At 37.8% G+C, this 24241-nt stretch overlaps 1 protein-coding gene and 1 long non-coding RNA gene across 4 annotated transcripts in view; one reads left to right on the top strand and one right to left on the bottom strand.

The window, feature by feature from the left end:
• The window catches only part of LOC130457452 (uncharacterized), a 102569-nt gene that overhangs the window by 15431 nt on the left and 62897 nt on the right, over positions 1 to 24241 (top strand). The gene's annotated exons all lie outside the window — the stretch shown is intronic.
• On the bottom strand, positions 7637 to 11196 carry TCF21 (transcription factor 21). Of its 2 annotated transcripts, none has more exons than XM_001369935.4 (2): positions 10330 to 11155; positions 7637 to 8191 (listed from the first exon to the last, which is right to left on the bottom strand). In XM_001369935.4, exons 1-2 carry the CDS (start codon positions 10777 to 10779, stop codon positions 8102 to 8104), a joined length of 540 nt encoding a protein of 179 aa, XP_001369972.1. In that variant the 5' UTR covers positions 10780 to 11155; the 3' UTR covers positions 7637 to 8101. The 2 variants fall into 2 exon arrangements, with proteins under 2 accessions (XP_001369972.1, XP_016284395.1); XM_016428909.2 differs by lacking the exon at positions 7637 to 8191 and adding an exon at positions 9418 to 9719 and having other exon boundaries at positions 10330 to 11196.

Raw genomic sequence — 24241 nt, 5'->3', positions numbered from 1 at the left:
TACCCCAAAGAGATAATAAGGAAAAAGACTTGTACAAAAATATTTATAGCTGCACTCTTTGTGGTGCCAAAAAATTAGAAAATGGGGGGGGGGAATGCCCTTTGATTGGGGAATGGCTGAACAAATTGTGGTATCTGTTGGTGATGGAATATTATTGTGCTCAAAGGAATAATGAACTGGAGGAATTCCAAGGGGACTGGAATGACCTCCAGGAAGTGATGCAGAGTGAAAGAAGCAGAACCAGGAGAACATTGTACACAGAGACTGATACACTGTGGTACAATAGAATGTAATAATGGACTTCTCTACTAGCAGCAGTGCAATGATCCAGGACAATTCTGAGGGATTTATGAGAAAAAACACGCTCCACATACAAAGAAAGAACTGTAGGGGTAGAAACACATACAAAAAACAACTGCTTGATCACGTGGTTCGATGGGGATATGACTGGGGATATAGATTCTAAACAATCATCCTAGTGCAAATATTAACAATATGGAAATTGGTCTTGATCAATGACACATGTAAAACCCAGTGGAACTGCGTGTTGGCTATGGGAAGGGGTGGGAGGAGGAGAGGAAAAGAACACGAATCATGTAACCATGGAAAAATTTTCTTAATCAATTACATTAAATCTAATAAATAAATAAATTGCAGTTAGGTACACTTCCTAAGCATGAACCCTGTCTATCTTTCTTGAATATATACATTAATAGTTCTTAGATGGCATTACCAAGGTAGAGAATGGAAAGAGAGAAATGAAAGACACAGCCTTGGTAGAAATTCAAATTTTGAGGCAAAGAGGACTAGAAGGAAATACCAAAGAAAACAAAGAGGGAAGAGTCTGAGCATTGAGAAGTATGGGGGGAAAAAAAACAAAAAACAATGTCATAGAAGACAAGGGGAGAGAAAGTATTGAGATGTCATCATAAGTGCCAAAAATGACTGAAAAGTAAAGAATGAGTTCTCAGAAGAGGTTACTATATTTGGCAAAGAAGATATCTTTGGCATTCTTGAAAAGCTAAGTATAGGTAGAACAGTGAGATTGGAAACAGATTGCAATGAGGTAGTGAGACATGAGAAGGACTGTAGGCTTAACAGGTGAGCTAGGAAGGAGAGGACTGAGCCACAGGATTTGGAGGTGGAAGAAACCTTCCAGATCACTTAGTCCAACTACATTAGAAGTATAGTATAGCTTGAGAGAATGGGAGAATCAAATTTTGGTTTTTTGGTTAGGGGAGACATGAACATATTTGTAATCAGTGGGAAAGGGAGAAAGACAGAAGAGGAGAGAAAAGAGGGGATATGATCAATGCAAAATGATCAGAGAAGGGCTGAGGAGGGATGAGTTAAGTGCCTTACCAGGTTTCAGCATGTGGGCATCTGAGAATGCAAAATGCCTGACTCAGAGGAACTCGAAGTCATTTCAGATCTCAAGTGTGATCTTACCTGAATTATTGGAGTAGATGTATTAGTAACGAACTCAGAGACCAAAGTCTAGATTACCTGTACCACTTATAGGTGATTTCTTAAATAAGCCTTATCTCCCATTATAGTAGGTTAAGTTTACAGAATAAATATATGCGAGTTCAGCCAAGCTCCCAGGGCCTTTCACTTTCAAGTCATTATTTCCCCATCAAGATCTCAGAATTATATATAATACATAACACATAACTGTATAGATGGACATATAATCCCTTGTCTTTGGTGACATTGCTTTCTTCTGTTACTTCTAAACTCAAAAAGTATTTCTTCTTAGTTTTCTTTGCTAAATCAGTACTTGAAAAGGGGATTTACACAAATGAATCAGAGAAAGAGAACCCCCAAAGGAGAGGAATAACTAGCATTTATATAGCATTTTAAGATTTGCAAAATGCTTTACAAGTGTTATCTCATTTTATCCTCACAACAACCCTAGAAAGTAGTTCTTTTACAGAGTTTAAGGAACTTGTCTAGGGTTCACAGCTACTAAATATTTGAGGCTAGATTTCAACTCAGGTTTTCCTGACACCAGGCCTGGCACTTTATCCACTATGCCACATAGCTGCCTTGAAAAGGATCTTAACCTAGTTAAAGTGCTGGATCTCCAAGTGCCAGTAAACAGCAAGGAATATTCTAAATCCTCCTGACCATGGGTGGGTCTATATATGGGGGAGGTGGTTGGGTGATTTGAGGGAGCTGTTCTATGTGTATGCTTCTCTAAACTTCCCTCTGTTCTTTGTGTGTTTTTAAATGCTTCATCACTATCATTCAAAAACAAACTTCCCAAGTGTGAAATGAAGGAGAGGCAGAGATTCTTAACTTAGAAGAAAAAAAAAACAAACAAACTTGGGTAGGTGAGTTGGGGGAAGGGTCTAAAAACCCATTCCCTTCAACTGACTGATTACATATAATTTCACTCATAATGGTAGATTTTCTTCTTTTCTTCTGTTTGAAAGATGCAAACTGAACCTTGATAGCCCTAACACTAATCCCAGTCTTATTTGCCTTTGTTTTTTCCACCATCCATAGATTCAGTCTTAATGATTTACTCTCTCTAGTTCAAAAAGGATTTCTTCTGCTTCCTATTCTTCTTGCAACCTTGACACTGGACTCCCATAGTTTAGGACAATCCTCCAAGTGAAAAAAGGAAGGGTTCTGTATCTGCTGTATCAGCCCAGATATGATGCTAGAACATGTCCGTTTCATACAGATGAGCCTTGGAGAGGAGCTCAAAAGAAACAGAGGAATGACTTGCATTTTTAGGCTGCAGTTCACCCTGTTGATAAATGCAAATGAATTAGGGGAAGGAAGGAGAGAATACTATTGAAGAGGATGATTCAAAAATGGAGAATAGATTTTGAGAGCCTTGGCTTTATCAGACTCTGATTCTTCCCGCCCTACCTCCAGGGTTTTGAGTAGTTATTACTTGGAAAACCTTCACCCTCAGATTGTTTCCAGGGTCAATGGAGTTCTCAGGCTCACTTACATCCAGAAGGACCCAAAGGATGGACCTGGAATAGGACAGGGATCTAAGATGTGGTTCAGCTAGACTAGTAGAATGCTTCATCTTTGGGAGCAGAGTGTAGCCTTTTCCTTCCTCGTTCTTATACCACCAGCAAACTCCTGAATCAGCAACATAAGGGCAGGGGGGCAGTTCCTCCCTCCCTCCCTCCCTCCAAGGGCAGCTGCTTCTCCTGGTTCTCATTCTGGCTTCAGTATTCCCCACCTCACTCTGACTGTTACCTGGACTGCTGAATTCAGGTTGGACCTCTTAAGTAATGAGTCGCATTACCCTCAACAACAGCAAACAGAGGCAAATCAAGTAAGCCAGCCCTTAATGTAAGCCCTTTCATAACTGTAGTCCATTTGGGGAGCAAAAGGATGCCTCTGGACACAGCTGTGGACCACCAGCAGGGTGAAGGATATACCCTCCCATAAATATTCCTGTTTCTCCCCGTGCCTGTACCAGAAATGCGTGATATGGTGCATATGACCTTTTCCCAGAAATATTTATCAATAAGATAGTGAAACACCAGTCTCAAACAGGTGAATGTGGCTTCTTTTTTTAGACTGACCTCTTCGTATTAAGAGGGATCTACCACATTCCTTCTTTTTACTCCCTTCCTCCCTCTTTCTATCAAAAAATTAGAAAACCATGCAATTAAAGTACAACACACACTACATTTTATAAAGGATGTTATTGAGAAGCTGTGTGCTTGGAAGAAGAACAGGGCTGGCTATAGAGCTAGAAATGAAAGACAGAATAGATAGACAGCCCCAGTGTTATAATGGTATGCTAGAGATATCAAAGGGATGAATCAACACTCAGTAAAGGATCTTCTAAGCAGTATTTAAGGAAAGACATGGATGACAATCTCCCAAGTTCAGAAGGCACGATTGGTTTGCTTCTGGCACTGAATGAGATTCAGGATCCTTCCAAGTAGCTAGTTCTGTAAACTAAAGAAAGTAATTGGCTTACTTTTAGACTCAGTGGGCTATAGTGTCAAGAACCTTTTTCTTAAGAGACAGAAAGTGAGCTCAGACATTGACTAGCCCTGTGACCTTGATCAAGTCAATGAATTTCTTTTCTCATTTGTAAAAGGAGAACACTAATATTTGTACTACCTATCTCACAAGATTGCAGAGAGGAAGAATCTTATAGCACAGAACCAATTGTTTATATTATAATTAGGAATCATTAAAGCCATATATTTCAGAAAACAGTTGAAAATAGTTCTCTACCTTTTTCCTTCCCCCTTTCTGTCCCCCAAGGAGCTTATCTTAGCAGTTTTTTGCCCAGATTTCCCCACAGATCATTAACTACAAGAGGAAAGTAGGAAATTTGCTTATATCTTCCTCTTCTGTTTAGTTTGGTAATAAGTGAATTGTTTGACAAACAGTGGGGAAGCCTTTGACAAACACATAGATGGTTGTTAGTAAAAGTCAGATCAGCAGTCAGGGAGGTAAGTGTCAGAGCTGAACACAAGCTATAGTTTGGCTTCACTGCTGATATGTGGAACAGGACTTTAAAAAATCTTTTAGTCGTGTTTGAGACACTTTCCCTTTACAAATGTTGCTAAAGTTTTTCCTCCCTTTCCATTTTGAAAAAAGACCTATTAATTTCATTCTTGTGTCTAGTTGTGCTTCTCTTGGAACTGGCAATTATTTCTGATAGATAATGTTGATGATTCCTTCTTAAGCAACCCTCCAATTTTCTCAAGCCAGGCAAAACCAGCAAGGAAGAGATCTCAACCTTGAGCTAGGCCTGTGGATCACAAGAACCAGAAGACCTTTAAAATAAAGGAACCAACTTTGGTCTTAGACTGCAAAGAGGATGAGGATGCTTAAGAAAAAAGACAAGGAAAAAAGAGACAAGGAAAGGTAAAAAGTTCAAGTTTAGAGCAGAAGGGGAGCAAGAGGAGAAAAGAAAGGATATGGGGAGGAGAGACAGCTAAAGAATCTCTGAGAATTACCTATGGTGTGTTTAGGGGTGCAGGACTGGTGACTGAATTATCTTCCTTGGTAGGGTCATTGGAAACAGTCAGTCGAGGGCTATAGACCTCAAAATGGGAGTTTGTCCATTTTCTTTAATGCTATTTAAAGAGTTTTTTAATTACTCCCTATTTCTAGTGATCATAGATTGGATGTCAAACTCCTTCATTTTCTTTCCATCTAGAATAACAATAGGTGACACTAATATAAGGTTTGGAAAGTGTTTCACATGTGTGAAGTCAGCCCATTCTCTCTACAACTTTGTGGTAGATAACATCTCTACCCCCATTTCATGGATAAGGGAACTCAGACTCCCAAAAGTTAAATGATTTTCCCGGGACTGCATAGTTGGTGAAGTTAAAGGGGAATGCAAACCCAGGTATGATTTACTTGAAATCCTCATTCTAATTCACTGCACAACGCAGACTCTTAAGACTGGGGCAAAGGCTTTAGCTCAGATGAGCTGGGTTTAAGTTCCAGCTCTTCCATTCATTGGCATACATGAATAAGGAATGCTGTTCACACACACACACACACACACACACACACACACACACACACACATTTCTTCCCTCTGTGAATGCCTATGTAACTCAGAAAATCACATACGGTGCTTTGAGTGTACCGTATGTGTAAACTACCTGGTCAAAGATAGGGGAAAATTAGCTTTTTTAGCATCAATTCCTCTTAGAGATAAAGCCGGGTTCTCCAGCAGTTATCAAAAGCTGGCTTTTTTGGAGTGACAAAAAAAAAAAAAATCCAAATCTAGCGCATTCCCCTTCTTCGGAGCAGTGGCCTTTAGGTCTGAACATCCAGAATATCTCTATTAAGTCTCTTTTCTTCGAACTTCTTTTCAGAAACAAAACGCCTGGGTTTGGGGGTCCTTGCGCTGTAGTGATTTATATTATCAGAAATATACTCTTGTTTTACTGATATGAGGGGACTGCCTTTTTTTCTTGTAATTGTCGACTAGATTTGTAGTTTGGGGATTTCAGCTGAGGGGCCTAGTTGATTGACAGTGCTGGTCCAATCGTAGATTCGTTATGTGGTTTCTAAGGTCATTTTCTAGATCTATACTGAAGTGAGACCAAGAGAATTTAAGACGTCGGAAAGGCAAACCGAGCACTGATTCAGCAGCCACTTCTTAAATGTGTTTCAGGGTTGTAGCTTGATGCACCTGCGAAAAAGGGCAGCTGGTGCAGGTGAAGCGTTCGCTGGAGGACAAAGTTGGAAAAAAGAGCCAGATCATCTTGGGGTGCGGTGGTGGGGAATAAAACAAAGTACAACTCTTAGGTCGGTTAAAAAAATGGAAAAAAAGGAGCATAGCCATCTGTGGCGAGGAGCGTCCTAAGATTTTTTCTCCTTTCCCCTCTTCCTTTCCCAGTATAAATTAAGTTGCAGTTGGGGGGGAGGGGAGTGTAAGTAGCTTCGAAGCAAAAGATAATGGTGATATAAGACACATTCCCTGTTCATTCCTCATGGGCCAAGCTGGAGACTCCTGAAGTTAGACCATCAGAAATAGCACAGAGCTTCCCTAAAGTTTCTGGAAAGGGGGAAGGGGAGAGAATGGAGAGGAATGGGTCGGGTAAAATCTCTCAACCCAGGTACCCAACCCCCGCCCCCCAATCGAAAAGAGCAAGTGAAGCGGAAATTTAAAGCCCCTCTGCTAGTAATAACAGTATAAATAACCAAAGACTTCTTGTAAACAGTGCGGTCATAACCCTGAAAAATTAAACAGCCCCGGTGGGATCTGGCGGATCAGTCGCCTCTGGTCTCCAGTGGGGCAGTAGAGGGAGCCCAGTCCCATGCTCCTTGGGCGTCTTTCTATGTTTATCTCACTTTAATCTTCCACAGACGAGCTGATCAATAGACTAGAAGATGTTTAAAACTCAAGACAGCCGGAAGTTCTCCGGGGAAATAGGGAACTCCCGCTACAAACTCCAAACACAATGTATCCCTACAAATTCTATAGTAATAGAAATATTTGCAGCTGAACTGAAGAAAAGGGCTTGTAGAGAGAGGTGCTTAACGGAAAGATCAATACTTTTTGAATTTTTTTTATTTTTAGTTCCTTCCTTTTCTTCTCCTGAAGTGGAAATGTATGTTGGTAATTTATTATCCCTACTTGAAAACTGATACAAGCTGAAATTCACAACGGTAATGCCAAAGTGATCCGATTAAATTGCAAAACCTTCAAAAAATGATCTCTCTCCATCCGTCTGCTCTAGTGCATTTTACCTCAAAAACCATTATCTACTGACTCCACTCATATTAACTTCATTCTCCCTGTTGACTACGCAGGGTCTCTGGAGTTTTCCGTTTGAGGGTTTTGCTCTCTCTTTTAAAAAACATCAGACCCGATAGGCAATAGTTACAATTATTATTATTATTAAGTGCAAAATCCTAATGAAAACAACAATAACAAAGCATGGCCTTCAACTTCATAAGAGAAAATGACCCTCTCACCGACCTGGATCAAATAATTCTTTTCCCACTCATTTGACACCCTGTCAAAGTTTGTCTTGGATTTTAGAAGACCTGAAAAATACAACTATTTCATCTAGGAATGAACTACTTCTTCCCTTAAATTCAAAAAGCCCTTAATCCTCCCACTCCTCCCCTTTATTTTATGAAAGAAAAAAAATACACCAATATCAAGGTCTTCTCTTTCAATATAAAGAAAGATTTATTCACAGAAGTAGCAAAAACAGTCTAAAGAAAAAAATATCTTTTAAAGTGAATTATTTCATAGATGTGACTATCAAAGCCAGCTATTCTATCATCTACATTTCCACAACATATTGTACAAAAGATATACATGATAGGTTTTATTATATATTTATATATTCATATTTATATATTGCACTTGAACCAGCAAGGCTTGGGGAGTCACTCATTCATTGTACATGTTTATAAAGTTAAATAGATGGGAAAATGTAAATGTACATTTGGTCTCCTCTTTGGTCTGGAAATGAATCTCCTCGTCGCTATAAAGTGTTCCTTAGGAGAAGGAAAGGGTAATGGGGGAGGAGGGAGAGAGAAGAGGGGAAGAAGGAGAGAATGGAGGTCTTTCCTGCCCCCAGATCTCTCCAGCAGAAAGTCTTTTCCCAGGGTCGCAGCTCCTTGATCAGGATGCTGTGGTTCCACACAAGCGGGTCGCGTTGACCACTTCTTTCAGGTCACTCTCTGGTTTTCCAGCCACCATAAAGGGCCAAGTCTGCAGTTAGGGAAAAGATGGAGGTTGCAGGAGGGTGGATGGTAGTGGAGTTGCGGGATGGAGTATGGGATCGGGGGTGGTAGTTAAAAAAAGGGAGGTAAGGAGGGAGTTGGAAAAGCTTATCTCTGCTATTTACTGGCAAAAAAAAAAATGAAGTGTATTTTTGATAAATCAGAGTAAAAATATCCCACAGCAGCACAGTTCTCCCTCTCTCTTAAAAATTTGGAAATCAAATGAAAGAGAGAAGTGGAAAAGGAAAGTAGAGGAGAGGAAAGGTGAGGAGAGATTAGCAAAGTTTGAAATTGATTAGACTTGTTAAGGTTTATTGGGGGGCAAACAGGGTTAAGTGACTTGTCCAGAGTCACACAACTTGCTAGTGTCTGCAGCTGGATTTAAGTTCAAGAAAATGATTCTTTCTTATTCTAGAACTGATGCTCTATCCACCTGGCCACCTAGATGTCCTATTAGAGTTATTTTTTTTTAAATGGCCATTTTCTCTATATCCCATCCTCAAGATACTTGCTCCTTTCCTTTCTTGCTTCTTTGCTCTGCTTTTTATCTATTATGGAGGCTTTAGCTATCTTGTTATAAAGCAACTACCCCTTCTTAGAAAGTTGACTCTTGTTGTATGCATCATTTGGATAGGTTGGCAAAATATTTGCCACCTATTGATTTTTAATGAACTCCTAAATCAGACCAATAACAACTATGAAGATAAAGAGGAAACCCCAGAATGAGCTAGGAAAACCACTTTCTCCTCTTTCCTCCCTCTTCTGATTTAATAATAAACTCTGGCTTAAGATTGATATCAAAAGGAAGACTGCAATATTAATGCTCTCATTTTATACTCAGATGATTTAAACTGACTTTTCTAGGTTTTTGTTGTTGTTGTTGTTTAGAAAAAACAAACATCCTTTAGTTGAAAGAGACTCACAAGTAAAATTCTCTCTTTCACTCCAAGCTCAAGGCTTGAGGTTGTGGAGCTGCGGTGCTATCCATGCGTGCTAAAGAAGAATCTTCTCTTAATGAATGCAGACTGATAAGAAGCCGATTTTTCGGAGGAAAATCTCACATTCTTATCACAGAAAAACAGAGGAGATAGCAGTTGTTTATTCTCTTTCTTTAGGTTCTGGGAGTTTTAAAATAAGCAACTTAATTACAAAATAACAGAATCTGAGCACTTTCCTTAAACGGTACAAGAATGAGGAAACAGAATTTTGTCAAACTTTTGTTTTTAAACTGTTTTATTTTTAAGATCTTGACTTTACTTAGAAGTCAAGAAGATCCTAAGTGCTCCACGAGAAACACCTTTTTGATTGGGCTGCGCTGGAGAGAGCTGTTGGAATTTTGAAATGGGGATATAACGATAAGATGTCGGTTTTTGGCGGCTGAAGAATGTTTGGTTACAGATACCTGGCTTCTGGTGTGCACACATCTTAGAATATTCACACTTGGTAAAGACATATGCCGTTCAATTTTCACTTTTAAGAGTCAAATTCCAGAAAACAAGATTTGGGGAAACTCAGTACTAGAAAAAACATTTGTTAAAAGAATCATTGTGAAAGCAAATACAAAAAGGCAAAGAGAATCTTTAGTTTACAGTGGATTTAGCTGGGGGAGGGAGCGATAGATACGAGGGAATCCTTTCCAGTTTTGTGGAGGAAAAAAAAAAAGAAACACTCCTCTGGGCGTCTGACCTCTCCCTATGCTTCTTGCCAATCTTCCCCTGTGTCTGATGCTAGCCCCTCTGCTCCTGGCCTGTACTAAAGCCCAGGCTCCCTCCCCTTCACTAGATTAATAGACTTGCAAACCCCTAATTGGGCTGCCACGTTAAACGGCAGTATAAATCAACTCCGCTACGTGGGTTGGGAGGGGAGTGAGGAGGCCCTGTGAGGTTGCACCGAGGTTGAAGGAGACCAGACAACTGGAGCATTAGGCCAGTATTCCAGGAAAGGTCCCTGCCTCGGGAGGTGTCTCGGTGACTGTCCCATTTGGTGGAGTGTAAGTGGTCACACATACATTTCCATGTGCACCGGGTGTGCCCATGCGTATGGATGAACTGGGTGGGGAGGGGGAAGGCGAAGAGAGGGCAAAGGAATTGGGTTGACCAGTTGGAGAGGCACCGAACAGTAACTTACCAGATTGACAGGATGGATGTAACCGTTTTCGTACTTGTCATTGGCCAGGATCTGCCTCAGGTGAGCGATATAACTGGAAGCCAATCTCAGAGTGTCCAGTTTGGAAAGCTTGGTGTCTGGAGGGACCCAGGGCAAGGTGGTCTTGAGCCTGGAGAAAGCCTTGCTTAGGACCCGCATCCTGGCCCGCTCCCTGGCATTGGCCGCATTTCGTTGGACTTGCTTCCCTTCCTGGCTGACCCCATTCAGAGGGTTTTTCTTGGTGGGTGCTTTCCTTCTCTTGCCAGAGCCTCCCCTGCCCTTTTGGGGAGACCCATGTTCGCAGTTAGAACTCTCTTCATTACTTTCATTTGAAGTCCCAAATTCCTTGTTAGAATCCATTTTCAGGCTGTCGCATTCCAACATTTCCACCTCCTGAAGATCTTCCACATCACTGAGGGAACCAGTGGACATGGCTGGGGGAGAGGGGACAGAGAAAGAATGGGGGAGAGGGAAAGGAGGAGGAGGAGGAAGGAAGAGAAAGAGGGAAGAGGGAAGAGGAGAGAGAGAGAGAGAGAGAGAGAGAGAGAGAGAGAGAGAGAGAGAGAGAGAGAGAGAGAGAGAGAGATTCCCCAAAGTGCAAAGTAGTAATTATTGCAGTCTGGATAGGTTTGGGGTGCTATTTGGGGTCCCACCCCCTTCCCCTTCAGTAGTTCAGTTGGAAGGGGGATCCTGAGTGTTCTTGCTGAAGAGGCTAAGGCTCTCCCCCACCCCCTGTAGACTGTGACCCGTAGTGGTGTGTGTGTGTGAGAGAGAGAGCTGAGGAATTTGGTGGACACTAGTAATTTATCTGGGGAATAGGGAGGCGGATCCTAGCAGCCCAGGGGAGGGGCTCAGCCTCGGCCACAACCACACTCACAAACCCAGTACACAACAGGAGAGGAACACACAACCCCACATAGGCCAATCATTCCCAACTTATCATTTAAATCATATCCACTGAAATAGGCAGCATGCATTCCTAGATACTTTCTTGTCTCTGCCAGCCTCAAATCAGCCCTGGCCTCAATCCCCTTCTAGTGGCTAGCACCTACCCATTCATCTTTTCCTTCCAAACTCAAAAGGATTCATAGAGCATAGAGAGATTTAAGACTAGAAAGAACCTTAGGGGTCTTGTTGGCAGATTTGAGGAAAAGGATGTTTTAGAGCACATTCTCTAGTTGTTCTGTCTCCTTCCTCCAAGTCCAAATAATGCATTCCCCTTTAACTCCCCCCCAAATTCCAACAAAACCCACCCCAACAACTTGTGGATAAAAAAGACTTGCAGCAGCCAAATTTATTCCTCCAGAGATCTGGTATGAAATTCGAGGGCTCTAGTATATTATTTCAACTTGTGTTTTCCTGAATTAAATTAAGAGAAGCATATCCCTCTCTCACTTACTTTACTCTCAAAAAACAGGACTTATAGGACTTTACCTGTTTGAAAATTTGAATGATTCTTTGGAAAACAAAATCTTTCCTGAGGAAGAAGAGAAAATGCAAATACTGTTTAGTATACCTGGATACTATGGAAGACATCAAAGGCACCACAAAATCATCAAGTTACACACACACACATACACACACAAGCCTACATATGTACACAATGGGGGGGGAAGCTAGATAACTGGGTTATTAACGTATTACTGCATTTGTACCTTGCTTGGATGGGTATGTAATAACAAAGTCAATTTCTCTACTAAGGGCTGTATTCTTTATTAAGACATCTCCTGGGCCAGGGGCGTTTTTTTGATCTGCTTCTCTATTCTACAACCCCCAACTCCTCCTGGGTTATGAAGTATTCTTCACCCACAGATGATCTCCACCTAGAGGCCAAGTTCTGCCAGTGAGTTTCCTTCCTGGTTTAGAACTAGAAAACTACTCCAAATTGTCAGCAAGCTCCTTGATCGTCAGAATATACTATGTGGAAGTTCCTCACTAGCCTAGCTAATCCTTTGGGGAGAAATGATTCTTTACCACATGAAGAGAATCATCTCTGTTAATTCTGTTCGAAAAGAAAAAAAAGTACAAGAGAACTGATTGAAAGGAAGTAAAACTAAGAAAAGAAATTAGAACTCTTTTCTTACCTGTTCTTCCACAGGCTTTCTTTCATATTTTTGTAAAGAGACTGGACTTAAGCTTGAAAGTAGCATTTTAGCATTTGATTCAGATAGTACCCCTTTTTCAATAGGATAAGAACGTTAGGTTATCATATCTAAATCCTGGACTCAGCTGGGAATTCACTAACCTCTAACGTTTTGTTTTGCTAGCACTGCCCTGTTTGCTTTTCTCCTGTGCTGTAAACTAAACAAATTGTCAGCATATCGGTCTTTATTAATGAATTAGTGCATTTCTTCCTCCCCCTTTCCCCTCTACCCTCCTAACTATAACATCTCTGCCAGTGGATCCAAAATTTGTTAATCACTAGCACAGAGATTTATGGACTCTCTTATTTTCTGTTGTTTGTGCAGGTGGAGATTTAAATGACCATATCCACCATTAAGATTTATGGGCATGAGTGATTGATGTTATAAACCAGGAAAGGGACTCTTCCCACAGCAGGGATGACAGAAATATCAAGTTGAAGTTGCTTTTGTCTTTATGCACAAATGACCCGAGACTGTAGCATATAAAGTACTATAATTTAATCAGACATCCAAGACAGCATTAAGAGGACACCCAGCAGGCCTGTTAAACATTTCCTCAGTGACTTGCAAGCAAACTACTTTTCTTTTGAGTTGTCCCTTTTCTCTAAGTCCTGATAAGACATGAAAGCTGAAGTAGTTATTTTTAGACTAGCACAGCTATAAAAAATGAACATTTGCCAATACTTTGTAAAGCATATATGCTTATTGAGACCTAAATGTGCCAATGATGGTCTGGACTGGAATGGAAAAAAATAGCTATGATATACATATTAAATTATTTTCTTTTATATGAAATCATTCTTGATTCATCCATAGTACCCTTGTTCCCAAAGTTATTCACACTTATTTTTTATGTATTTGTATATTTGCATATTTTCTCCCTTGATAGAATATTAGTCACCCTAAGCAGATATTTCATTTTTGTATGTCCAGTATTTAGCACAGCTTCTGGCACATAGCATATTAAACATAGTTGTTTAATAAATTCTTATTGACTGATTACTGATGTACATTGAAGACTGGCCAACAGATTATGAGTAACTAATAGCACTAAAGTTTCAGGTATACAAAAGATCATGTTTTTCAGGACTTTATCTTTAGGTTTTCCTTGTGTTCTGTTCTTCCCAATATTTAGACACCATAGGCTAGCTGGTATTACTCTTCATGGATTTCTAAACTTCTCCCTTTGATGTTTCTTCAACACCATGAAATAGAGAAAGAGCAATTTCCACAAAGAAGAAAAGAAACGTTATTCCAGAGTTTGGCTGTCTTGCTTAGCAATTAATTTTCCTTAGATAACCAGTAATTGTCCCTGTTGTCATCAGCCCCATGAGGATCTATTTGGACCCTTCTGTTGAAGACTAAGGAGGACATACATATTGATAATGATTTTATGCTGTGCTATGAAGTGGAATGAGAGATGATTTGGGCTGCTGCCCCAGTATTGTTACTTACTGTTACCTAAAGCTATCTGGGATTCAGTTTCTTTATTTGCTATGTGGTTCCTTCCAGTTTTAAAACTATCATCCTCTAATCCTATTTTTGAAGCTAGAAGACATGGGCATCCATCTGAAGGCAAAACTGTAAAAGGTTGAGAATCTTGATACAGACTGATCCAGAAACATTGAAAAAGAATCTTTTTTTGCACTTATTTGTATCAATTCTGACTCAAAAAATGGAAAAAGAAAGTCTGTTGAACAAATCAGATGAACTACAAATTATTGAAGTGCTTAATGCATTAGGTTCTCTCAGAAAAGACATATTACAGAAGAAAAAAGTCACTTTAATTCAGAAAGTCCTTTCTTCTCTTGGAGAAAGAATGAAAGAGAGCACACACTAAGTTAAACATGCTTGGATTATTTTTCATCCTTATGAGAAAGGAAACAAATTATTCTATCTAAATGCCTTGGAATCTCATTTGTACTTTCTAGGGCCACATCTTTGACATGACTGTGTTAGGGCCTTAATTGCTATATTCATGGTCAGAAAGAGTTAAGATGATTTTCTAAAGTTCTTACCTTCCTTTTAAAGGACAGGAAGAATTTGTCTAATTTGCTTGTTTCCAAACTATTTGCTTTTTCCCTAAAAGACTGTGTTTGAGGAATTGCAGTGCTAAAGAAAATTTATTTCCAAAAGTTGTAAAGGAAAAAAATGAGGGTTAGGAATGGAATGTATCCTTGAACTTAAATCCTGGTTTATCAGCTGATAAATTTTTAGGAAGTTCAAATTTGATTCAATGGTGTTTGGATGGAACAATTTGCTTCTTTTTTTATAAAAAGGAAAATACCACAGACTTACACTTAATTTAGTACATGCTTCATGTAATTTTTTCCCCCTAGAAAAATTTTTCTTCAGTTTACTATTTTATTCTTTTCTTTCTACTTTGCATCATTTTGCCAGGATGCCTAATAGTCATGAATTTAGTACCACTGACATCTGTTTACCTTTTAATAATTTAAATACTTAGGTTTCATTCATTCATTCAAATTGAAGACAAGAATCTTCTCAATATTTTCCATATTCTTTGGGTAATGTTAGCACCTTGCTCTGTACTCAGTGTACTCTCTTTACCAGTTTATATTTCATCTGATCTTGACCAATTTGTGTCTGTTGCTTATAATCCCACATGTTTATTTTGTTTATTTCTGCATACAAGATATCACTTTTAACAACAGTCACATAAGAAATGTTAACAGATCACTTGAATTCATGTGAAAAATGTTTGGCATTTCTTCATCATCACAAACTAGAACCCTAATATACCAAATACAATTGAGTCAGCATAGTACAGTGAAAAGAATGTTGGATCTTGAATCAGAAGATATGAGTTTGAATGCTGACCTTCCTTATATTGTTTGTGTATATTATTACTTAACCATTTTGGGCCCTGATTTCCTTACTTTTAAAATGAAGTGGCCTTTTCCATCTCTCAGTATATGAACTCTAATGACTTATTACATTCCAGAAAGAAATAAAATCTGGAACCTTTAACATAAAGCATGAAACCAGTGATATTTGTGACTATTAAGGAGCTTTGTAATTTTGTGGCTGTGGGTCCATTGGACATTGAATTCACATCATCACAGAGTATAGATAATTCGGTAAAACAACTGAAAATTCTCCTGATCTTTCATACCAAAGCCCACTTGCCTAATGAAGTCAGAGGATAGAGCAGATATTACAACATAAGAGGCAGAAATTGGCAAGTGGTACCCAAGGCAATGATTTTAGAGACCATAATATTCCTTCACATTCAAGAGTTTAATCTTGCAACCCAAAGGACTAATACATACCAGAATATAATATGAAGGAAAAACAAACAAACAAACAAACAAGCAAAAAAAAAAAGGCAGCCAAACCCAGATACATAGGGGCAGGATTTCATCTTAATCCTGTGCAATGATGGAGCTTTAGACAAGGCGGTAAGAAATGAAAAATTGTCATTCAGTTTTAATGTTTTTTGGAACACATAGTACATGAATAGTTGTAAAAAGACTCTGAATATAGAATTAAACTTACCTGTTTATTATTGAGGTATTCTTCAATATGATACTAGTTAAAGGAAAGGATATATTCTCAGGGGAAAATGAAACCAGAAGTTGGTTTGGTTGAGTAGTAAAGTCTTAGGGAAGGTGACTGGAGGGAGAACTAAATGTACTAATAATACCAAAAATGATAACAATAATAATAGTTGACACACATACCTTCTTTAAATATGTAAAGTGTTTTAAATATTATTTGATTTTCACACTAACCCCGAGTTAAATCCTATTATTATCTTTAGTTCATAATTGAGAACATTGAGGTTGAGTTACTTATAACAAGCAAAGCCATAAAGCCAGCAAGAAAGTGTCCAAGATAGAATCTAGATCTTCCTGATTCCAAGCCTAGCAATCAACAAAATCATAGCCTTCTTTGAAAAGAGTATATTACTTGGGTATGACAAGAGATACTTCATGTCTTCTATAATGGCTCAAAATGAACAGAATATGATTTAGTTTCCAGCAAAGAACAGAAGAAGACCAAGTAAATTGAAGAGAATATTTTATTCAGTATTACAGATAGAGGAACCAATTGGCAAAATTCTAGGAATTTTAGAGTACCATAAACTCATTTGAGTCAACAGTATAATGTGGCAGTTATGAAATCATTGCATTCCTAGGCAGTATTAGTAATTAGAGTATTACATACAAGGTGTCTGAAAAGTCTTAGTGAAGTTTTATGCTATTAAAGTTTAAAATTTCAGTATGACTTTTGGGATCTCCTAGGTAGAATGAGGGAGGAGACAATTCCATTGTCATTGGATCAGAGATTTAGACCTGGGTTGGGGGGGGGGTGTCTCTATTGTCACCTAGTCTGGGTTCCTCATTTTATAAATATTGAAATTGATATCCACAGATGTTAAATAACTTGCCTGAGATCCTACAGGTAGCTGATCTGGATTTGAACTCAAGCTTTCTGATTTTAGATCCATCACTCTTTCCATTACGCTAAATGGACTCTGCTTTGATTAGATCATGTCTGAACTATTGTTTCCATTTTGGCGCCTATAGAAGAATCATTGACAAGCCAGAGAGCATCCATGTCAAAAAGAATTATCTGGATGGTGTTGCAATTAAAAACCAAGCTAATATGATGATTGATTGAAGGAATTAGGTTCACAAGAAGAAAAGATTTAGAGAGGAAATGGGAGATATGTTCAAATATAAAAAATGTAGAATGAATATTAGAATGACTATGAGGTTTTGGTGGGAAGATCTAAGACCAAGAAGTAAAAGTGATTGTAATGGAATACTACTGTGTTCTAAGAAATGATGAGGAGGTTAATTTTACAAAACATGGAAAGACCTACATGAAATTATGGAGAGTGAAACAAGCAGAATAAAGAGAATATTTTAAACAGCAAAAGAAATATTGATTGAAGAATGACTTGAGTATCTCCACTTCCAGCGAAAGAAGTAATAAATGGAAACAAGTAAGACAGTTTTATGTGTACATATCTTTTTCTGAAATGATGCCTTCACTAGTGCTGTGAAGGGAGGGAAGGTGGAAGATACTTGAGAATTTTAATGTAAAAATGAATAAACAAACAAAATGGTAGGGAAGGAGATATGGACTTGACATAGGGAAAAATTTCATAACAATTAGATATATTCCATAATAAAATGTTGTCTTGGGTGTGGTAGTAGAGAGGTTTATCATCACTGTCGTGTAGACAAAATTGAGAAGTTGGGTTAGTTGAGGTCTCTGAGGTCCTCTGGAATACTAAGATTCTATGATTCTAAGAAATTTGTCTTCTGTCATACCTGATATCATTGTCTTTCATCAATGTTACTAGTTTGGCCAAGAGAAGAAAAACATTAAATGAAAATCTTCTGCTGTTGGTTATTCAATTGGTTATATAAGAAGTATAATATAATGGAAAGAGAATTGAACATTGTGGAAAAGAAACACTGTACTCTGTTCTCAATTCAGTATATTTAGTAGTTTTATCATCTTAGGTAAAACCACTTAACTTTGCCAAGCCTTAGTTTCCTCATCTTTAAAATAAAAGTGATTTGTTAGTTATCTCTGAAGTGCCATTCAACTCTATTATTCTTTTAATTCTTTGCAATAGAGGCAATCCACTTTAGATCCTAGAGTCAATGGGAAGGGATAAGCCTAGAATTAGCTCCATAATCATAAACAAATCCATAATTTGTTGTAATTTAAAATTAAAAATTTAAATTTATGTAATATATATGTATATATATATATATAGTGAACTTAAAAAAATCTTGCCTAATAAAATGTACCACTGTCTATTTAGAATTCTTAGTTCCTTTGTGTGCCTAATTTTTCTAGAGTTGCATTTCATACTTCTACAATATTAGGTGCTTCAGTAAACTGTGAATAGGGATAAACTTAATCTATTAATTAGCTACAGACCACATGTCCTTCAAGGAGTAGATAATTAATCTAGATCAAGTTCCAGTGGGCCCCAACTTTCAACTGGAGAGCAAATTTAGTTGAAAAATATTAAACGACTTTCCACTGTCTACATGTCTGAAAACACTCCTCAGTAGGATGACTATTCTAATATTCCAACTAATGTCATTAACTAAACTTCAACTAGTAATAAAAAATAAAATAAAATTCTTATTTTAGTGGACAATCTAACAAAAGTACCTGGAGACTAGTAACACTCTTTTCTTATAACTGCTGACATAGACAAACATCTACAGAGTGTTTCTAGGTTGTATACATAATCACGTTTAGCCACAATGTACACCAGGCATCATTTGTAAAAACTGAAGAGGGCTGAAGAAGCCTTTATTTTGATTTTTTCTAAAATACTTGATGGTAGCATCAGCCTAGATAATATAACTGGAATCCAATTTGAGGCAATAAAAGTTTTTAAAATAACTACTATTAATAAAGCATTATACTAGGTATTTAGGAAGATCAAAATTTAAAGAAAATAATCCTTGCCTTCATGGAGACATACATAAACAACTGTGCAATAAAATAATACAAAATAAGTAAATAAAAGAGGTATAAGCAAAGTTTGATGTGAGTTCTCTCAAACTTTGTGAATAGGTAACTTTTGAGTTGGGTTTTTAAGGATAGATCAACAGATAAAGATGAATAAAGAACCTAAGGCATATTGGGAGAAAGGACATTCCAGGAATGGAGAATACAATGAACAAAGAAGAAATATATAGAATGTGTAGAAATTATATTGAATAATTCTTTGGCTTGATTATAGCCAATATGACATGTTATTTGATCTTTTTAACATTTGTGCAGGTAAACAAAGGGTAGAAACAAAGTTAAAATTATTACAAAATGGGTAGCATAATTTTTGACACAACTGCCAAGGGGTTAAGGATTAGAACAATTCAAGGTAAATAAAATATGAAGTGTTTATAAGTATTTTAAGGTACATTTAAATTTTTTTCAAGTATCAGATCAATACTGCCAATTTTACTTGTGGCAGTACTTCTGTGAAGAGAAGTATGAAAGAAGTCTAGAAAGGTAGAATAGGGCATATCATTATGGAGGGCCTTGAATGCCAGGCAAAAGAATTTGACATTGTTTGGGGGGGATAGGCAATAGAAAGCTCTTGAATGGTTTTAAGCAAAGGAATAATGTGACCAAATTTTTGTTTAAAGATGTTTGTCAGTGGTATAAAAGATGAATTAGAAGAGAAAAAGTGGAGGCAGAATCATGGTTTAGAAGGCCACTGATTGTTGATTCTTACTTTCAACTATTTAGATGGTAAAAATGAAAACATTGAAGTTCAAATCCTAGTTCTGTAAACTTGGGCAAATTACTTTACATTTCTGGGCTTCATCTATAGAACAAGTGAGATCCCTAAAGTCCTTTCTACCAAGTCTATGATTCTAAGAAAAACAGGTAAATGGAGGCAAATTTTATCCTATGATCTCCAAAGTAGCCATAATGAACAGTGGTCACTTGCTATTCTGCTCCATTTCCCCTTATTTGTTACTACATGCAAACAGTGGCATAAAAAAGCTGGAGACAATTATGCCTATAATGAGTCATCGGATAAAGTTCTCTGACTCAAAAGAAACAGTGAAAAAATCAGGATTATCTTTTAGAGAGGTAGTAGATAATGTGTAGACCTATATTTTCATGCTTACTCATGGCTTTATTTATATTTAAATAAATATTTAAATTTATATTTACTCATGGCTATATTTATATCAGGGTCACTCATGTGACCCTGAGCAAAGCCACTTAACTTTGAGGAATAATTCTTATAATACAACCTCAAAAGGATGTTGAGAGGAAAATGATTTACAAGATGGTGGGCATGAGGCTTCCTCGTGCTCCTAATACCTCCTCCCCCCAACAAATAACCAAAAATAACTCCATAGAATCAATTCTAAAAGTGTCAGAAACAGACAGGAGGCAGAACAGAAGCTGAATAGCCAGGGATAAATAAGGAGAAAGGTTTCTGGCTTTCTGGGCCTCAGTCTCATTACCACAGGCCCTGAGAGCAGGAATAGAGCAAGCAGAGAGGAATAAGGCAGCCCCTATGGGCAGGATCAGTATGGAGCTTGTATCCCTGAGGATACTACGAATCTGTAGGTTGAAAAAATTTTAAATTTTATCTCTAATAATAAAAATATTATATTTTAGGAGGTTTTTTAAGGATGATTGGAAATCAAGGATACAAAATAAAAACCACATGCCCATGGCTGATTAGCCCATTCAAAATCCCTGTGCTTAGCTTACCACTAAACTTACTACATCATTGCAATGAAAGAGAAAAGTGCATGGAGGCGTTACTGCCAGTTAAATACCAATTGTGATCTGGCCAATGTGGGGACTCAGGTGAGATTATAGGGAATTCTGGGAAATACCAAGGACTTTTGAGGATTGAAGTCTAGGGTTAAAAGTCTCTTTTTATACCCCTTCTGAGGCCCAAGGAAAACTAGTCTCTTTGATGGGTCTTGTAAACATACCAGCTATGAAATTACAATAATTTGAGGATAAGAGGAAAAGAGAACAAAACCAATAATTGCTAGGCACATTGACAAAAATCCAGTTAGGGGGCAGTCCCCTTCAGCATAAGAGTATACATACAAAACAAATGCATTTAAACCCACACAGTTCAAATTACCACATCCCAAAGTTCACTCTGGATCTTCTGGTGCAGTGTGTGGTCTGTGGAGGCATCTTCATGGTGTCTTCTCCAAACAGTTCACTCTCTGGATTCGGAGAGGGAGCATGTCTCTTTCTTTTTTCCTTTTTTTTTAAACCCTTACCTTCCATCTTGGACTCAATACTGTGTATTGGCTCCAAGGCAGAAGAGTGGTAAGGGCTAGGCAATGGGGGTCAAGTGACTTGCCCAGGGTTACACAGCTAGGAAGTGACTGAGGCCAGATTTGAACCTAGGACCTCCCGTCTCCAGGCCTGGCTCTCAATCCACTGAGCTACCCAGCTGTCCCCAGGTATCATGTTTCTTAACCTAAAATTACTCTCAAAAGGAATTTAAACTTTGCAAATTTAAAATAATAATAATTATACATACCCCCTCCCCCCGAAAAGGGTAAAAACACAGGGATAATTTCAGGATGGATGGCTGAGTTATGAGGTATATGAATCAATTGGCAAGAGAAATCAAAAACATAAAAAAAATCCAAATAAAAAAGATAATTTCTGGATGAAATATAGACAATCAAAGTCTTATGTGTAAAAATTTCAAGTAAAGGAAAAATAAATCTATAACACGTCTTTGAATCAGGGTCCAATTAAAATGATTTAAGCAATTAAGCATTTACCCAATCAGTAGCCAGGACTACAGAAAGTTGCCACATTATGAAAGACAGAATAGGGACTAGATTATAGGAGCCAGGTAGGAGCCAAATTTGAGATACTTGGTAGAATGTGGAACAAGGAAGACCTGCCTTTAACACATGTTAAACAGCCATAATCTCAAACCCCAAACATGTTCAAGTCTTCTTGTCATGGGTCAAAATTTTCATCAATCCCATAGGATTGGTTGGTCTCTATGACCTTGTGCTCAATTGGCACTATGCAGTTTAGCTTTGTACTTCTTTGGCACTGTGCAATGACTCTTTTTTTTTTTGTATTTTCTTGTCCTGGAATCAGACAGAATCATTAAGCAAAGTCCCATAATTTTTTTAAACAATTAATGGCATCATTTTTATAGTCTCAAGCTTTGGGGGCAAGGCCTTTGGTGGGCATCTTCTGACTTACATACATTTTGAGCATGTACAGATAGATTTCATAACAATGCCAAAAGCTGGACTTTAAAAATTTTATCTAGTCATAGTAGATCAACTGACCAGATGGATGGAAGAATTTCCTGCAATCCGAGTCACAGCAGCTTTTGTTGCTAAGATACTTTTAAAGAGAAATTATTTCTTGCTTTGGCCTGCCAGCACATATTGATTCAGATAGAGGAAGTCACTTTACTGATTCTGTCCTAAATCAAATATTTTCTTGCTTGGGGATAACTCCCAAATTTTATGTACCATATCATACCCAGAGCTCAGGCCAAATTGAAAGAATGAACAAAGAACTTAAAATTATGATTGGAAAATTATGCACTGAGACACATTTAAAATGACCTGAAATTCTCCCTCTGGCCCTATTTTATCTTAGAAGCAGTCCTAGAGGAGACCTACACATCTCACCATTTGAGATGCTTTTTGGACATCCACCTATACAGGCTAAGCCTTTCTCCCCTGCATATACATCACTATTAGGGGGAGATATTACTATTGCTTCCTATATACAGGAATTACAGTACAAACTACATGAACTCCATGAATCCAGAGCTGCAGTACAAGCCAGATCACTAGACTTTTCACTTCATGACCTGAACCCAGGAGACAAGGTGCATATTAAGAATTTCCAGCATACTGGAGCAAATCAGCCTTCCTGGGAAGGGCCATTCCAAATATTATTGACTACTCCAACATCTATAAAGATTGGAGAAAAGGACTTTTGGACTCATTGCTCACATGTAAAGAGAGCATCTTCTGTTGAGACTGATTGACTATATCCTATCATGTGCATTGGAGATAATAATCCATTGACAAGTGGATGCTGTTTTTTGAGAACACATTGAATTACTGTTCCCCCCCCTTATTTTTATTATTGCTTTTCTTTTATTTTGATTAGAATATTTGATTTTTCCTTTTATTCTCATTTCTTGAACTAAAGGCATATACAATTAATATTTTTTTTCTGCAGTAATATGTTTAATATATATGTATATATACATATACTTGCTATAATATCAATGCATACCCAAAAGCTTTAAACTGTGGGAATCTGCCATTTATTGATAAAATGTTATGGGACTTTGATTAATGTTTGTGTCTGATTCCAGGAAATGGGATAAAAACAAGGAGCACAGACAATCTGAATAGTGCCAAAAAGAGCACACAGGTCAAAAAACTAGTGTGAGATTCAAGGTTGCAACATTTGACATATGTTAAATCGTAGGACTTCCTTGTATCTACACTCTTTGTGAAGTACTCAGACAAGTACCAAAGTTTGACTATCATACTGACTCTCCATATCCCTGAGAATGACAGAATGACAAAAAATCAGACCAGGGAATGACACTTCCCTATCAAAATAAAATTCTAGTTCTTTTTCTTCTTATAGTATGGCAACTTCCTATAGTCTTGGCTGCAAATGGGTAAGTGCAATATTACTGCATTCTGTCCCTACAGACTTGTGGTATAGAAATTACTTTAAATTGGACCTGTAGCAAAGGCCTATTATGAATTTATTCTTGCTTATTCAACATTCTACATAAATAGATTTTGATATTTTTATTTTAATTTTGAATTTTTTTCTTTTCTCCCAAAAGTTTAACTTCCATTTTTTTCCTTTGTATTTCTTTTTCAATTCTTTTGATAATTGACTCATACACCCCCATAACTCAACATTGCATCCTGAGCCGAACTGGATGTTTTTTAACACCCATTTCATGGGGGGATTGTATTTTAATAAAAATCCAAGATTTTGAAATTTTGTTCGAGAAAGATCTTCAAGGAAGAAGCTTGCTATTACTCCTAAATCCAGAGAATGAACTGTTGCAGAAAGATGCCAGAAAACGTACACTACATCAAGAAGATCCAGAACAAACTTGAGTGTGATTGATTGAACTGAAGTTTGATTGAGCATTTATTTGAATGTACACTCTTATGCCAAAAGGGTACTGCCCCCTAATTGGTTTTTGTCAATGCGCCCAGCAA

The sequence above is a fragment of the Monodelphis domestica genome, chromosome 2 (assembly GCF_027887165.1).
Source record: "Monodelphis domestica isolate mMonDom1 chromosome 2, mMonDom1.pri, whole genome shotgun sequence".
Lineage (NCBI taxonomy): Eukaryota > Metazoa > Chordata > Mammalia > Didelphimorphia > Didelphidae > Monodelphis > Monodelphis domestica.
Note: the sequence above shows the minus strand (reverse complement) of the source record. Positions and strands in the feature narration are given on the sequence as shown.

Bases quoted from the DNA above. Each gene is read 5' to 3' on its own strand.
- TCF21 (XM_001369935.4), bottom strand. From the start codon at position 10,779: ATGTCCACTGGTTCCCTCAGTGATGTGGAAGATCTTCAGGAGGTGGAA. The intron at 8,192-10,329 runs GTAAGTTACTGT...CCCTAACTGCAG, and splicing joins ACATCCATCCTGTCAATCTG to ACTTGGCCCTTTATGGTGGC.